Source organism: Nannobrachium achirus (assembly GCF_963921795.1).
Source record: "Nannobrachium achirus genome assembly, chromosome: 6".
Taxonomy (NCBI): domain Eukaryota; kingdom Metazoa; phylum Chordata; class Actinopteri; order Myctophiformes; family Myctophidae; genus Nannobrachium; species Nannobrachium achirus.
Window position 1 is genome coordinate 43967565 of NC_137815.1, and position 17672 is coordinate 43985236.

Sequence of the window (17672 nt, forward strand, 5' to 3'; positions counted from 1 at the left end):
TCCATTTCTTGGTGCTGTTGGTCGTGATGATGAAGATGGTGCCAGTCGCGAAGAACCGGGGTCCAAAAGTGGATAAGAGCCTCATATTGTGGAAACCGATCCCGACGGAGCTCGACCCCCGTGCAGGATGGATCCGCGCCCGGCACAGGGGCTCACATCGCCGCAGCAGCAGAGACGATGCACCGCCGCGTCGCCACCGCGAAGAGACAGACGAAGAATGGCTTCCGCGAGACCCCTCGGAGAACAGATGCCATGATTCTACAGTCCAAAGTGGTAAGACGTAAATCCAGTGCATGTATACTGTATGTGATAAAATCGCAGGGCCGCGACCCTCTAGTGTGATAAAATCGCTTCAGGCGTTCTTTCCACCGCATCCGTGATGAAGCCCTGCAGGCTCAAGGCTCAAGCCGAGGCTTGTCAATCAGACCATGGTCTGATTGATCTCTATTGCGAATAAACCAGTGGGATCCGGTCTAGAGCCCGCCTACTGCATCCGGCTATTTACACGTACACATACATGCAAGAATTGTTTCCGTATCCGGACCGGATCAGCAATTTGATCCAAGCATAGAGTTAAGATCCAAGTGCATGAGTTTGTTTTTGTCGCTATACAGGACACACGTGGAGTTCCTATCACGCGCGTGCACTGCACAGCTACTATGATTTTTTATTTGATGGGAATTTAGGATTTATTGGCTTAGTTTGTGTGTGCGTGCGTACGATGCGTGTGTGTGAGAGAGGGAGAGGTTTCTTTAGTCTACATCTCTGATGATGATGATGTAGCCTTTCAATTCAATTCAAAGGAGCTTTATTGGCATGAGAAAACATACGTTTACATTGCCAAAGCAAGTGTTACAAATACAAACTGTTGAAAATGGGGAACATATATACAGTTGGAGGGAGTACAGCTTTGTGTAAACAGAGCTATGTTGCATTGTGACATTTTATATATTATACATACAGGGTATAAAGGGCATTTCACTGTGACAGTAAATGCATGGTAACTATTTACTATATCTGCATTTTATGTATTACATATGAACTTATTGTAAGTCACTCATATTTGCTAATGTCAAAATTGTAAATTGATTTGTTTACATATAAACTATTTGATATTTTCCTGGCTTTAGATGATGAGTCGGATGGAGAGGTGCCGGGGACTCCTTGTGTTCTTAGGTCTATACCGTTTGAAGGTAAGGAGAAAACAAAAACTGATGCATTTTGTATAATTCTATAGCATTTTAGAGTAGATACAGCTATCTGTTTGTTCAATGCTTTTATCATTTACATCATAATGTCATGGACCTGTCTGAGACATGCTGGGTGTGTAAATAATTGATTTCATTTTGTGCACATCATGTTTACTAGTTTATATTTTACTACTGTGATTTCAGAAGAGTCGAGTGCAGCACAGCCTACTTCTTCATTGCCACATCGTGGTCATCCAAGGACAAGGATAGGTAAAGAACACCTTTTTTCTGTAAATCAGACTTAGCACCAGACGCGTTGTGAGCTTGTAGATCGGCTATTTTCAGCACACAACCAAGTGTAAAATCAGTCATTACGATGCCATCAAGGCCTGCCAAAATAGATTTTAGTCGACTAAATCAACTGTAGATTTAGTTACCTAAAATCTTATGATGATCAGTCAACTAAAACTAGACTAAAACTAAAAGACATTTTATTCAAAAGACTACGACTGAAACAAAATCAAAATTTGCTGTCAAAAACAACACTGCTTACTCGTAGTAATTATGTATTTGTATAATTTACAGATCGACCATGGGCTCGTGTACGTGGTAGGTGTAGGGGTGCAGAGTTCAGCAGACCCGGAGGAGCCTGGCTGGAGTGAAACAGAATGGAGCCAAGAGTCCCAAGATCCAGTGGACTACCTGGAACTGATAACACAGGTCCAGATGCAAAGAGTGGTGACAGGATGTTCAAAATACGCCCAGTTCTAGATTATCTCCAAAATCCGTGAACTGTACAAACCAAACCAAGATATTTCCATTGATAGGTACACTTTTATTCAAAGGGCGCCTAAATTTCAAGGTCTACAATCCACAGAAACCAGTGAAATATGGGATAAAATCTTATATTCTCTGTGATTCAGGTACAGGTTACTGTTTCAATATGAAACCCTACTGTGGAGAATCTGTTTCCCTGCTTGAGACGGTTGAATCACACACACACACACACACACACACAAACACGCACGCACGCACGCACGCACGCACGCACGCACGCACACACGCACACATACACTCTGTAGACATGTAGTGGTTGAGGCCTGTGTAAGTGCAGGTAGGCCACAACCTTTTTCCATTTGCAGTATTACAATTGAGTTCTAGTGTCTAAAATGTTGTTTTATATTTTATTTTCATTTTCATCAATCATTTGTACTGTACTTCAACCTAAAAAGAACCCTGAAAGCAGAAGCAGGATTCAGGCTGAATCTCATGTCACTGTGTCAATGTTCTGCACTGCTCCTTACTACTGCTCTTACTTCTCTTACACACTAAAAGTGTGTAAAAAGCACTTGTTTTTATTTTTTTGAATTTGTTTGTAAACAACCACTGAGCACAGGTGTGATGTTACTGTGTGATTTTACTGCCAACAGTAAAGGATAAAGAGAGATTTCTGCCTGAAAATGTTTCCTTCACAAAAATGCATTTTTCTCAGCTTTATGTTCTCAAAGAGCTGTTTTTTAGTCCATATTCAGCAGCTTCTAGCTAATGAATAGAACATGATAAAGACACGAAATCTTTTTCTGTTGCAAAGTAGACATTCTATTCTTCGTTGCCATATAATTGTTGTCTTTATAGTCAAAGCCAATTTTCTCCAGTAGGCCTTCAAAGATGAGCGACAATTCTCAAATTTAGCTGGCAGTGGATGGAGCTTTTTGTTAAATTCTGTGGCAGTAAGAGAGTTAATACATTATAATTGTCCTCTATAACTGCAAAGTAAAATTAAAAACACTTTAAATATTTTATTTCTTCTAGAAATAGCTAATCTTTAACTTAACAGGGTCGCAAGTTGATGATGTCATAAATGTCATGTGTGATCTATCCCTATGGAATTTATGGCATGCATGTGAAAATAAAAACAAACTTAATATTTCCTATGGTTAATATGAGCATCAAATCAATATTTCAAATGTGTTTTTTGCACATGAATGCCGTAAATTCCATAGGGATAGATCACACATGACATTTATGACATCATCAACTTGCGACAGGCATTTCCCCTATTGAGTGAAAGATTCATTATTTCTAGGAGAAATAAAATATTTAAGGTGTTTTTAATTTTACATTGTAGTTATAGAGGACTATTATAATGTATTAAGGCATATTTGTCGTATTAGCCAGGGATCACTTTAAAAGAATTGCGCTAATTGTCGCGATTTTTCAAAAATAGCAGATCTACAAGCTCGCAGCGCGCCACTCGGTGGCGCGCTGCGAGCTTGTATATCTGCTATTTTTTAATAGTTAAAGCATAAAATAATGGTTAAAGTAATGATGCGTGATAATGCGTTCCAGGAACTACAGTAAATGGGTGGTCCCATCAACAGCAGGTAGCAGCCAGCCTGACTGTCTGTCTGTCAATAGGTGTCTGACTCTGAATGACTGACCTTTGGCACGTGTGGGTTGAACTCCACCGCTCTGTGTATGGCCTCCACGGCATTCATCTCTGCTGTGCTCAGGCCCCGCCGAGATGCTGCCTCCGGGGAGAACCTGAGACGATTGAAAACACATACCGTACAGGTTATACTGTACATCACATCAAATCACACTCTTTTAGAGATGGGCCGATTGCAAAATTCTTGGTCGATACAGATCCACCGGTTTTATGAAGGTCTGACCTGCCAAAACCGATTTTTCCGATACCGATTTCTTTAGCTAAGAACTAGAAAATAGGGTTGCTCATTGGGGCTTTTAAGCTGTGACATCATTTTGTAGGCAGAGGAGAATCTGCCCCCAGAGCATTTTCTGTCCCTTGCTATTTAAAAAAACAACGACTAAAAAATAACGACTAAAGTATAATTCTAACACTTTCCTTTCAACAACAAAGAGAAGAAAAATGTGTAAATAGTAAAAATAGTAAAAAGATTCACGGAAACTGGGGGCAGAAATTCTCCTCTGCCTACAAAATGATGTCATACTTAACAGCCCCATACCCTTTTTTTCAGGCCAAGTAGGCCTACAAGACATACTTCAATTTGAGTACCAATAAGCTAGAAGAACACTAATGCCAAATCAATCACAATAGTACAATATCCAAAATCACAGACAATATCCAGCCTAATATGACCATCTGGACTAGGCAGGGGGAAAGCAGGTGCCGCATGTATTTTTTTCCCCCTTCTTTTTGGAGACGACATTGACACACTGACACAGGATAATGGAATATATCCTTACATTGCAAAGGTAATCAGCACCATCTGTATTCTGTAGGCTGCCACTAAGTAGACTGGCTGCTACTTGCTAATGTTTACTTTAGTCACAGGACCAGAGCATCATATCATGCTGTGCAGTGCCATAGACACAATTGGCATAAAACCGGTATTTATGATTCGGACGGTTTGATATCATACCTGCCGATTTTTGATATTGGCCGATTCCGATTTCCATCCCTACACTCTTTATTAGTGTGGTTGCCTACAGGGCAACCGGACTATTGTTTTTGTCCGGCTTTATTATTAGCGTGGTTGCATATAAGGAAATCAGACACCAGTAAGACTCCCTACAAATAGGCCAAAAGTTTGTTTTACCAATTATTACACTCTATGTGAAGATTTACATCAACAAATCCCAAGTACTATGCAGAACGACCCATTTCAAGTTTTTAATGTACAACAATATTTAGAAAATAGGTCTACAAGCTCACAATGCTACGCATTGTCCTCGTCCCTTATATTCCCATAGGTTATATGGAGATCTCAGTGTTTGTCAGTCCTTGTTCATTTATGCCCATATATGGACATCTCTATATCTACTGTAACAGTCCTTGTCCCTTTATGCCCGGAGATCTCTTAACTGTAAGTCCTTGTCCCTTTTATGCCCATATATGGATATTCCTGATGTCATCAGTATATGAACATATATGGGCTTTCTGATATGCCCATATATGGAGATCTCTTAACTGTAAGCCCTTGTCCCTTTTATGCCCATATATGGATATCCCTGATGTCATCCGTATATGCCCATATATGGGCTTTCTAATATGCCCATATATGGAGATCTCTGTATCTCCATATATGGGTATAAAAGGATACTTCAGGTCTGACATCAGGTTTGTTTATATTGGGTTGCTAGGTTTGACATCACAAACTCCATGGGCCATCTGACCTAGAAATCTATATTTGGGCATAGATGACTCATCGTGACCTCATCATGATTTCAATCGCTATAAAAGGACTCTCAGTGACATACACTCTCCACAGATAAAGCAGTCAACCAGCCTACCAGTCAACCCATTCTTTGATTACTTTGTACAACTAGATTAACTTTTCAATGGCATCCCCACTGGAATTGACCGAAATGTACGACAGACAATGCCGGTCTTATACCAGGAAAGAAGCATTTCTTCGACTCAGACCTTATCGCCAGGGTTGGCTTATAGCAGCTGTCGGTAGATAATGCCGGTCTTATATAAGGGTCATTTGTGTACGGTGTGATTTGCCATGGTTACTCATTGAAGTTGAATCTCCATATATGGAGATAACCTACGCATCACACTTAAGCCCTTTGCACACAGGACAGTTGCGTTTTTTTCGTTTGCGGCATGAATAAAACGCATTGGATTTGGTGTGCAAGGCTGTGCGGGATCGGCGCTGCGGATCCAAAAAGGAGTCATAAAAGGAGTGATGAGTTTTTTACCGCATGCGACAAGACGCACGAATCGAACTGGGTTCGATCGAGAAAAAAACGCACGGCGGCAGCCACTCGTCGCACGGCTAATTCGGAGCCGGTGTGCATGAGGTCATAGAGAATAATTGTTTTCTTTTCAAAAAATTATATTGTCCGTTTTATCCGTGCGGTTAAACGCGCCTGTGTGCAAAGGGCTTAAGTCTGACCTCACCAGCCCATATTTGGGCATGAGCAACTTATGTCTCCATATATGGAGATATGATGACATCACACAGTCCTCAGCCGATGATGTGGCGTGATGTCATTGCGACCGTAAGGTCGCAGTTTAGTTGCGACCGTAAGGTCGCAGTTTAGTATGAAAACCTCCACCGGCCGTCCGTTGGTCACACGTGCGGTCGACCGCACGTCACACGTGCGGTCGACGTGTGATGAGGTCACGATGAGTCATCTATGCCCAAATATAGATTTCTAGGTCAGATGGCCCATAGAGTTTGTGATGTCAAACCTAGCAACCCAATATAAACAAACCTGATGTCAGACCTGAAGTATCCTTTTATACCCATATATGGAGATACAGAGATCTCCATATATGGGCATATTAGAAAGCCCATATATGGGCATATACGGATGACATCAGGGATATCCATATATGGGCATAAAAGGGACAAGGGCTTACAGTTAAGAGATCTCCATATATGGGCATATCAGAAAGCCCATATATTTTCATATACTGATGACATCAGGAATATCCATATATGGGCATAAAAGGGACAAGGACTTACAGTTAAGAGATCTCCATATATGGGCATAAAGGGACAAGGACTGTTACAGTAGATATAGAGATGTCCATATATGGGCATAAATGAACAAGGACTGACAAACACTGAGATCTCCATATAACCTATGGGAATATAAGGGACGAGGACTGTCAGCTTGTAGACCTATTTTCTAAATATTGTTGTACATTAAAAACTTGAAATGGGTCGTTCTGCATAGTACTTGGGATTTGTTGATGTAAATGTTCACATAGAGTGTAATAATTGGTAAAACAAACTTTTGGCCTATTTGTGGAGATAAGCGACCAACGGTCGCTTATCTCCTGATTAGGGAGTCTTACTGGTATGAAAACCTCCACCGGCCGTCCGTCGGTCACACGTGCGGTCGACCGCACGTCACACGTGCGGTCGACGTGTGATGAGGTCACGATGAGTCATCTATGCCCAAATATAGATTTCTAGGTCAGATGGCCCATAGAGTTTGTGATGTCAAACCTAGCAACCCAATATAAACAAACCTGATGTCAGACCTGAAGTATCCTTTTATACCCATATATGGAGATACAGAGATCTCCATATATGGGCATATTAGAAAGCCCATATATGGGCATATACGGATGACATCAGGGATATCCATATATGGGCATAAAAGGGACAAGGGCTTACAGTTAAGAGATCTCCGGCATATCAGAAAGCCCATATATGTTCATATACTGATGACATCAGGAATATCCATATATGGGCATAAAAGGGACAAGGACTTACAGTTAAGAGATCTCCATATATGGGCATAAAGGGACAAGGACTGTTACAGTAGATATAGAGATGTCCATATATGGGCATAAATGAACAAGGACTGACAAACACTGAGATCTCCATATAACCTATGGGAATATAAGGGACGAGGACTGTCAGCTTGTAGACCTATTTTCTAAATATTGTTGTACATTAAAAACTTGAAATGGGTCGTTCTGCATAGTACTTGGGATTTGTTGATGTTCACATAGAGTGTAATAATTGGTAAAACAAACTTTTGGCCTATTTGTGGAGATAAGCGACCAACGGTCGCTTATCTCCCGATTAGGGAGTCTTACTGGTACAATACACAAACGAGCCCAGATATGAGCAGGGCAAAGGTGTGACGTGTGACGTGTGACGTGTGACCGACCGACCAACCGACCGACCGACCGACCGACCGACCGACCGACCGACCGACCGACGGCCGGTGGAGGTTTTGATACTAAACTGCGACCTTACGGTCGCAACTATTGTTCTTGTCCAGCTTTATTTCAACTAGAGTAACCTTTTTCCGTAGACTTTTCTGTAACCCCAAAACCCCCAAAAGTCCATTGAGTTCAATGGACTTTTTCTGTCCCTTTTGGACAATAAAATGGATTTGAGGATTGGTCAAGATTCACGTGACATCACAATATACAGTATAGGCAACCACACTTGCAATTTCCCAGAATTGCACTTTTCTAATTTATAGTTGGAACCTCAACTCACAACTCAAACCTTATAGTGGGAAAAGTTACAATTAACCACTGAAGCCACTTTTTGGTGCAATGAACAGAAAAAAGAAGAGAGAAAAAGGCAAGTTTTTGTAACGACAGGCCAAAAACAGGTGGCGCCAGGTTGATATGAAATTTGCCCCCTGGGGGCGCCCGCTGGCGCATACCACTTAGGCATTGCCACATAGGCATGGATGCCTGCCGGCGGCGCCGGTTCGATTCCCATCCAGACGACCTTTGCCGCATGTCACTCCCCCCATTTCCTGTCAGTCTACTGTCCTATCAATAAAGGCATAAAAGCCCAAAAACAAATCTTTGGAGAAAAACATTTTTTTTTTGGCCCCTGCGTTTACCCATCCAAACTTTATTTAGGAGCAGTGTGAAAGTTCAAATAATACAGCAGCCAGAAGCGGTTAGGGGTTAAATGTCTTGCTCAGGGACACTTCAACACTAGACTGGGCAGATCAAGCAAACCTTCTGATTACCAGACAGCCTCTCTACTCACTCGCCTAGGCATTATGAATTAACAGTAGAATATTCTCTCATGGAGAGGAACATACAGTACATACTGTACATCAACACACATAACACAAGCCAAAACGTATAAGGCTTACGTCATTATCCATGACAGACATACTTGCAACAATATCACCCTATCATGAAACATACGTACTTATCTGATACGGCGCGCGCTTTCAGGAGCGCAGATGTGTAGCATATTGTGGCTGATTTTGGCAAGCTGATGTCTGCAGAAAAGGAACATATGTGAAATGAGCCATTTCAAAGATACTAGTGTTAATGCTGGTGTGGACATGGGATGTTTGACATTGGAAAGATGGATAACTGATCAACACGGTCTTACCATCATATTTGGCAAGGACTGCTTGCACGTCAGCGTAGGCCTGCAGCTCTAGCAGCGCCTCCAAGAGGTTTTCATGTATATTTAACATTCCCAACAGTGGGAATTCTTTCATTAACTGTAAAGGGATGGGGGAAAAAAAGAATGCCAGATGATGGTGGAACGCATTACAAAATGTATAACATGATTCATGAACATACTATTTGTCCATATGGTCACTGTGTTGTCATTGGCTTGACTATGTATTGCCTCTTGATACACTGTGGGTTTCTCAGCCTATTAATTTCACTGGCAGTACACCCAGACAGCTCTGCTGACCTCCTCATTGGAAACGTGAAATACCCAAACCTTGAGAATACCATGCAAGATTTGCCATCTTTCACATGCATGATACTTAAATCACATGCAAACAGTCACTTTTTTTCACACAAAATCCAAAATAGCTGTCTGATGACTGGCTGCGACGGTGTCATTTTTTAAATCAAACCAAATCAAAACTAATATTGGTATGCAAGGTCCTTTTAGCTGAAAGCAATTTAATGTACTTGATTTGAAAAGCATAATTTTTATTCCAAAGGTTGTTGTTGTTGTTTTTACATACTGTATATAAAGTATACTGTAGTTACCGGTAGTATTCCAACATGACATCGTCGTATAATACCCAACCCCACAGGCATAAAAGGACACTGGTACTTCAAAGAGACCGGATAAAAAATACATATACTGGCTGAAGCCTGATTTATACTCCCATCCCAAGACGGAGAATAAATTAAGTTTAAAATCTGAAAAATACAGAACGCAAACGCAGACACTTCAAGGTACACAAGAACACGAGGTGTGGTGTGCTGCAGTGAGAGCTTCTATAGCAGGCAACAGAAAGAGGCTCTCTTCTTGGATTTTAGTTCTCTTCGACTCCATCTTTCATAACAAATGTAACTGTGTGATAGATATTATTGCTTCCACTGGTGCATAAGAGCACACACTGTGTATGTTCACCAGGGACGTGCGTTTGTGTTGTTGGCCGAGTCAAGCGTTGTCATTTTCGTTTGCGTACTTGCATGGAGTACGTTTCAGGTTCAAGTCATGTGATGGCACACTGTGCCAGCCAGCACTGAATCCTTGGACACTACAATGTTACACTCACATCTCTCATCATTTTGACTGCTTCCTTAATACGACCCAGTTTGCGTGCACACATGGCCAGTCTGCGTTTGATGTACACCAGCAGGTTAATATCTTTTCCAGCTATGGATGCAAAATGAAAATATTCCACATTATTAATCCAATATTTATACATTTTAGGCATACACGTTGTAGACATCAATTCAGAGAAACATTTTAATTTAGATGATATTATATAATAGACATTAAAGGGATACTATCACATGTATGTTCATGGCTATCATAGTCTTTAGTAATCACAAAATGTTTTATTCAATCCACATTGACAGAGAAATGTCTGTCTTTTCCAGCTCAACGTCGACAATGATTTGGAAAAACTCCAGGGACTGCTCAGTTTTATAAATGCCAATGGTGCATATACTACATAAGCCTTATAACAAATGTTGAAAATCATGATAGTGTATCCCTTTTTTATCTCTATTTCTGCATCCACAAAAGGTCACTAGCACAGTATAGATAATACAATGTTACAAGACTCTTACCACTTTTCAGGGCTTGTTTGAAGAGACGCTCTGCCTCCGTTATTGTGGTGGCCTCCTCCTCTGCTAGGAGAACATAGGCTGCAGCACATCTATGAGGCGCACACACACACACACACACACACACACACACACACACACACACACACACACACACACACACACACACACACACACACACACACACACACACACACACACACACACACACACACACACACACACACACACACACACACACACACACACACACACACACACACACACACACACACACACACAGCTTATACCACTTCCCTTTTTCACTCTATACAAATATCTTTGCTGAAAATAGGCAAACCATACAAGCTCACTTGGAGCTTAATTGTAGAACAGCTATTTTCTCAGAATGTTGTCTCCAGAATAGGGACGTAAAGGTTCATGTGGTTAAGAGATAGGAGACAGAGCAGAACAACAGACACACAGACACTGTACTCACTCATGGTTCATTTCTATGGCCTGGTAAGCTGCTCTGATTCTGGCTTGAGGGTTCCTTTCTCTCCAGGCCTTTTGCATCACTGTGATAACAAGATGCAGCAGCATTATTATAGAACTGCCAAGTCAAACTTTCAGTGGCACAAAACAAGATACATTTCACAAGGGAAGAAATCTAATGATGTGGATCTTGGGATCCACATGAGAACGACTTGGCTCCTCGTGGATCTCGGACTTCATGTGGGCAGCCTGTGACTTCAGTCATCTTAGTAGTTACTAGTTAGTCTATGACAGTGGTTCTCTAGCTTAATCATTTCAAGAACCGCCATATTGATGTATACATATATATATATATATATATGGCTGCGGCCCGCAGTCTGAAAATGTTGTCAGAAGAGAAGATTTGCAGTGAGCTTGTGGAATGTGGATCTGCAATTTTTGAATAGCCAACATTCCAAAATATGGACAAAGGGGTTAAAATGTGATGCTATATTAACACTTGCGATGTTAATATAAGAATTACCGCAGTGCAGCGACACCGCCCCGTTATCACGTCTGCAAGTGCTGCAAGTGTCCGGTAGCTGCATCATTTCATTTTGGCAGGAATATTAGGGATAGACACTTGCGAATAAAAGTTAATAATTACATGGTTAAAGTGAAAAATATACTAGCTAAAGATTATTTAAAAAATAACATCTGTGTAATTGAAAAGGTTACAAGACTAATATATCAAAAGGGTATAAAATATGGGTGAAAAGAAAATAGTTTTACTTCTTTGGCCTACTGGCAGTATGCACAAGGAATTTGGAGCTGATCAGTCTAGAGGTTTATGAGATGAGGTTATCGCGCACACGCAAGCACGCACACACTTCCTGATGCTGGCGGCCAAGTTGCATCATGGGATACAGCGGTCGCGGAAGTGCCTGTTTACCTGGTAACCATGGCAACCAGGGTAAGACGTCTCAGAGCGTCTTAGCGCGGACTTGGCACTCCACAGGGGGTAAACACTAAGACGTTTGGGGACGTTTTACGCACTCAAAGTGTTAAGCAAGCGTTGGAACTCAGATTAGCAGACGGCTAGCCTCCTGCAGAGCCACACCGTAAAAAGGCTACTAATGACACGGGCAAAATTGTGAATGCTTAAAATCTGTAAAAAAAAAAAAAAAAAAATCACATCCTTGGAGAGGATGTGACACACACTACTTCCCATTCCCTCAAGGTAAACTAGGGATGCATACAGCCTGCAGTAGGGATGGGACGATGAGTGATATTATCGTTTATCGTATCGTGGAGATTTAATTTATCGTGATATCGTCCTCCGTCATGTTCTGGGATCAATTCACCTTTTATTTGCCGAGCTGCATATCCGGTACCACTTAAACCCTCTATAATTGGTAAAAGGTACTTATAATATACTTACTTGATACAGTCTTTTTTCACTCTCTATCAAATGTCTTTGCCAAAAAATAGCCGATTCTACAAGCTCACAACGCGTCGCAACGCGAAGCTTGTAGATCTGCTATTTTTTGGCAAATGTTCCGCCCCAGGATAATGGATTTTTATCGCGATATCGTAAATCGCGATTTCTTTTGTCACAATAATCGTGATATGACATTTTCATATCGTCCCATCCCTAGCCTGCAGCCCTGCACGTCTTCACCCATGGGAACTCACCAGCATCCTCTGGCCTCAGCTGCTGAGTGTCTCCAGTAAAGAAGGTCTGATGGTCTTGCGCAGACAGGTTCATGTCATAGTATGTCAAGGGTTCTTTCCCAGTCACCCAGGTGTACCTGCAATACACAGAGGAGTTGCTTGGCACAGTATAGTTTTATGGCAAGCCATAATAACCCTTGATGTGGAATCTTGTGGATATTGCAATATTTGCAGACGTTTTACAAATGGCTCACTAGACTGCATCTGCAACACCAGAATACTTATTAATCGCGGCACATGTAGGCCTGTCACAATTATTACATAATCGTCTAATCGCAATCATTTGACATAATCGCAATTATTTCATCATAATTGTCATAATCGTTTCCATGTTGAAACATTTTCATATATTTTCAAACAATTTGAAAAAGTGGAAATAGCCGATCTGCGAGCTCGTAACGAGCCACATCGCAACATATTGCAAGCTTGTAGATCGGCTATTTCTACTAATGTTCTTTTTTAAATATAAAGTTGTCAAATATGTCAGTCATTCCTTTGTATATTTACAGTAGGTTATGTGTCATATCTGCCATGCGCAACTTCAAACCCTAAAAGCCAAACAGAAATGTAAATGTCAACGACAAAAACACAATTAAATCGTTAATCGCAAATTATTTTAGTGACAATTAATCGTCATGGAAAATGTCATAATCGTGACAGCCCTAGGCGCATGGTGCCCTGCTGGCATGACTTCACGCGGTAATTAAACCCGAGTTCCACAAATGCAACGTGAGACCATCTTCTACATTTTGTAGTGTATTTTAAGCGGGTGAGCAACAGCTTGATAATGACAATGGCAACCATACCTGCTGTATTCAGCTCCTCTGAACAGATTCAAAGGGTTCCTCCAGACTTTACACTCTAAATAAAAGGACAACAATAAAATGTTTAAACAGATCCCCTAATGTTCGAGCAATAATACAGTTTACCCAGGCACAAGGCTGAGTGACATACAGTAGCTCAGCACACGGGTGCCAATATCACAGTTCAACACAACCTCCAGTGTATTACTGCTATTATATCAGTTTCCATTATTCATATTTATGAATCTCTTAACTGCTATTCCACAGAGACTGTAATTCTATATCTGCTGCTATTACAACTGCTTCCTTTTATTGCTACCTTTTCAGTCAGTTGTTCAATTAGTTTGTCAAATGCAGCAACACTGCTCTCTCCGAGTCAAAATGAAGGCAGCGTCAAGAAAACAATACATACCTGAAACACTGGGCCGTGGTTCTGCCTCTCCATTCACTGAGGAGAACAGGCCTGTAGTGGAGCTGCTCTCTACACCACCCAGAAGGGGGCGCAGGTGGCTCACTGACACCTGCTCAATGAATGAGGTCCCGTACTTACGGAAATACCACCATTCAAATATCTGTGTTGAGGAGGAAGTGGAGGGTCAGAATTAGATAGAGGGCACAATGGTTTGATAACATTTCAAGAGTAAATATTCTCTCATTGACTGGAGTTTATTACAAAAGGTAAAACAAAATAAACAAGCATGTGAGAATCCACAGTCCACACAGTTGTTCTTGAGCCCAGTCCACAGTTGCAATACATTGCAGAGAGAAACTGCAGGAGTCTGAATTGCCCTATTGCAGGTAAAGCAGTTTTGGGATTCTGTTGCAAGTGGTTGCAAGTTACAACTCATTGCATTGCAAATCATTGTACATTGTACTAGGGTTGACTTTTGTTGTGGTGTAAACTTTGCCATCCACTTGAGTTAGAACGATCGGTGAGATACTTGTGTATTACTGACGAACATTGACTGTTGGGACACTTTTTGTTTGGTACTGCATTGATTAGTTGTGCTTACCCATTTAGGCCTGAGGCCAATTCTAAGAACACCCTCTTCTGAAAATCTTTGCTACATACTGTACACAAAAATATGATCCCATCCATAATGGGTTAAGTACTGCTATTTGTGCGTCATTCACTGCCAGATTTGGTGTAGCTCCGAAGAAATGGACAACGAGCCATCATTTAATTATCTAACTATAACTTAAGCACAATAAGTATCTCAGGGTAAATGTACATACCAGATTGTAAAACTTTCTATTTAGGGGACATTCACACTTAGGCTGTGAAAGTAAGAAGAACTATACAATCAAACATTGGTTTGATGCGTTCTGTGCGTGTGCTCCTCTCAGCTCTCACTAACGGGGGAACGACTTTGTTCCCCTATTGTGCAGCAGTAATCTGATCCCTGGTCAATGAGTCTATCATAGCAGCAGCACTTCACTCTAGTCTATAGGCTTAGGCTCACACCCACAGCCATCATACACAAATCAACGATTTGTTGTGTATTAGACTAGCTTGTCTGGCACCTAGTTTATCGAGTTAAGTAGCCACTAACCAGCAACAGAATGGTCATTCATTCATTGCTGGAGAGGCAAGCAGAGCATTCAGCCAATACGCAACACAGTGCAGTCGGGTGCGCAGCTAGACCTTGCGCCGGTCGGGGAAAATAAATAAATAGACCAGTCAATCGCAATAGGGTCCCCCAATAGTGGATCTACATTCAGACCCAAATGACTCCCCCCCCCTCCTGTAATGACAAACAGTAGTCCCGAGTCATCTGTGCTTAATTAAATTCATTCATAATGAGTGAGATTGACAACCTACCAGGATGAGTCCAGAGATGAGGGAAGACGTTCCAGTGAGTGCTACATAGAACTTTGGGGTCAGCGTATTGAGAAATACGGATGCTGAAACGATAGAATAGAAATAGGATTACTGAATAAAATGCTTGTCACTTAACCAGTTTCTATTCAATCAAAAGCTTTTAAAAATAAGATGATCTGCAAGCTAGAACATGAGGTTGAAAATCTTTTTCCACCTACAGCAAGGTATGGGTCAGCCATAGCTGAATGGCTAGAGAGACCGCTAGGGAAACAAAAGGTCCCAGGTTTGACTACTGGTCCTGGCATATGATTTTCCCGCATGAATGGAAGTTAGCTTCGCTAAATGGTAGGATAATAATAATAAGTATGTCTGTATTAATTAACATGCTACTCCATACTACATCATATCATTAAGTTCAAGTTGGGTGGCATATAGACCTACCTTTTACCTACCTATTATATTATAATTCTACAATTTAGCGAGACTAAACTTCAATTCATAGGACAATGGGCCAGAAGAGAAAGGGAGGAAATAATCCATACTACATTATATTATTAAGTTGGGTGGCATATAGACGTACTTATTATTATCCTAGAGAAAGGAGGGAAATAATAACTGTGAAAGGCAGCAGCAAATGGAAGGGTGTTTTAAAGGACGGTCTAAAAGAACCAAGAGTGGCTGCTGATGCAAAACAAGATGTTGCAAAGTACATTTTGGTCTGATAATGCCTTCTAATTTACTTGCTTACCCCTGCTCAGGGCGCTTTCATGTAGGAAGGACAACTCTAGTCATTATTATTAAAATATGGATGCCAGAGTGAAAGTGGTTAAAGAGCTGGGGTAGCTCTGGAATGGCTGTGAAATTACATACATTTCAGCTATTACACATGGTATTACACATATGGAATGGGGCACACAATTGACAGGTGTGATTAATTACTCCACACCAGTCAAAACATGAAAACTTGCTTTGGTGAGCACACATGGTATGAGGAACACAATTAACAGGTGCATAAGATGCACCTGTTAATTGTGTTCCTCATACCATGTGTGCTCACCAAAGCAAGTTTTCATGTTCAGTCAACAATCATTGTGAATTTCGTGGACATATTTGATTCAACTTAATTTACTTTCAGCCATAACTTTCAAATGGATAAGAGGGCACTAGCTGACCCCAAGTCACAGCAATTCATTATTGGGTGAGTACAGTGCTACAACTTTTAATGCCGCAGCGATGAGTCTGCTACCTGGGAGAGCATGGGCTGAGTGTGTGTGTATATCAGGCCACCGAAGACATGAAATGTATGTAATATCACAACAAAAACATTCTAGAGTTGGAGTAGACAGAGCTGGGGAGGCGTGCATGCAGGACATTATTAATGAACACAGGTGACGTCTCTAATAATTGCGACTCGTATTCTGCACTGACATAGACATGACTCTGGGAGAAGCAAAGTTAACAATGCATGCACGCAAAGTAACGTTAGCGAGCTACATTTAAAACCCCGTGTGCACTTTAGTTAGCCAAGTGGCTGCACGTGTCTTTGCATCGTTTATTTAATCTGAATCCAAACATAGACCGGGGTTTTTTACTGTGCCGCAGCTGTGCAAAGCTGTCAAACTAACGTTAGCTGTCGCTAGTAGCTGTCAGCTAATGATGGATATCATAGCTGCCTACACACACAGGGCTAGCACTGCAGCTAGCCTGGCTGCATGCATTGCATTGCGTCCATTCACCTGAGCTGAGCGCTTCCTGCAGCTTCAGCGGGCTCCGCAGCACCCACACCATGATGACCGCCGCGCCGAACCAGATGAAGAAGATGTAGGTCCATGACCACGAGAGCCACGACTTTAATTTCTCCGTAAATCCAGCAGATTGAGGATTACTGCTAGTGGTGTCCTCCATGTTTTTTTCCCGGATGTCTGTAAACAGAGGGCTCACGTGATCCGAGGCGTCGGAGTTTTATTTTGAAAAGCGGCCGTGCGTGCCACATAGAGTTGGCGTGCCAGTGACCGCCTCCAAAGTAAAACTTCAGAATAGATACTAGTCAGTTTGCAGTGCTGCTGCTGACTGTTGCTGAACAATAAATACATAGGCCTATACCGGTATGTTAGTAAAATACAGCGTAATAGCCTAATAATAACGAATATTTTACAAACTGAAGATCTGTGATAGAAGATCAT

The 17672-nt window shown here is 41.4% G+C and overlaps 1 protein-coding gene across 1 annotated transcript in view; it reads right to left on the minus strand.

The window, feature by feature from the left end:
* The window catches only part of LOC308286751 (suppressor of tumorigenicity 7 protein-like), a gene marked incomplete at its 5' end in the record, with an annotated part of 53625 nt that extends 36231 nt beyond the window's left edge, over nt 1–17394 (minus strand). Inside the window, 11 exons of the mRNA XM_080727873.1 lie at nt 3632–3734; nt 8831–8903; nt 9020–9134; nt 10161–10261; nt 10681–10769; nt 11156–11234; nt 12826–12941; nt 13671–13725; nt 14080–14239; nt 15490–15572; nt 17226–17394. Coding sequence (XP_080583999.1) covers nt 3632–3734; nt 8831–8903; nt 9020–9134; nt 10161–10261; nt 10681–10769; nt 11156–11234; nt 12826–12941; nt 13671–13725; nt 14080–14239; nt 15490–15572; nt 17226–17394 — 1143 coding nt within the window. The remainder of the gene's footprint in view (nt 1–3631; nt 3735–8830; nt 8904–9019; nt 9135–10160; nt 10262–10680; nt 10770–11155; nt 11235–12825; nt 12942–13670; nt 13726–14079; nt 14240–15489; nt 15573–17225) is intronic.
* Nucleotides 17395–17672: the final 278 nt, after the last annotated feature.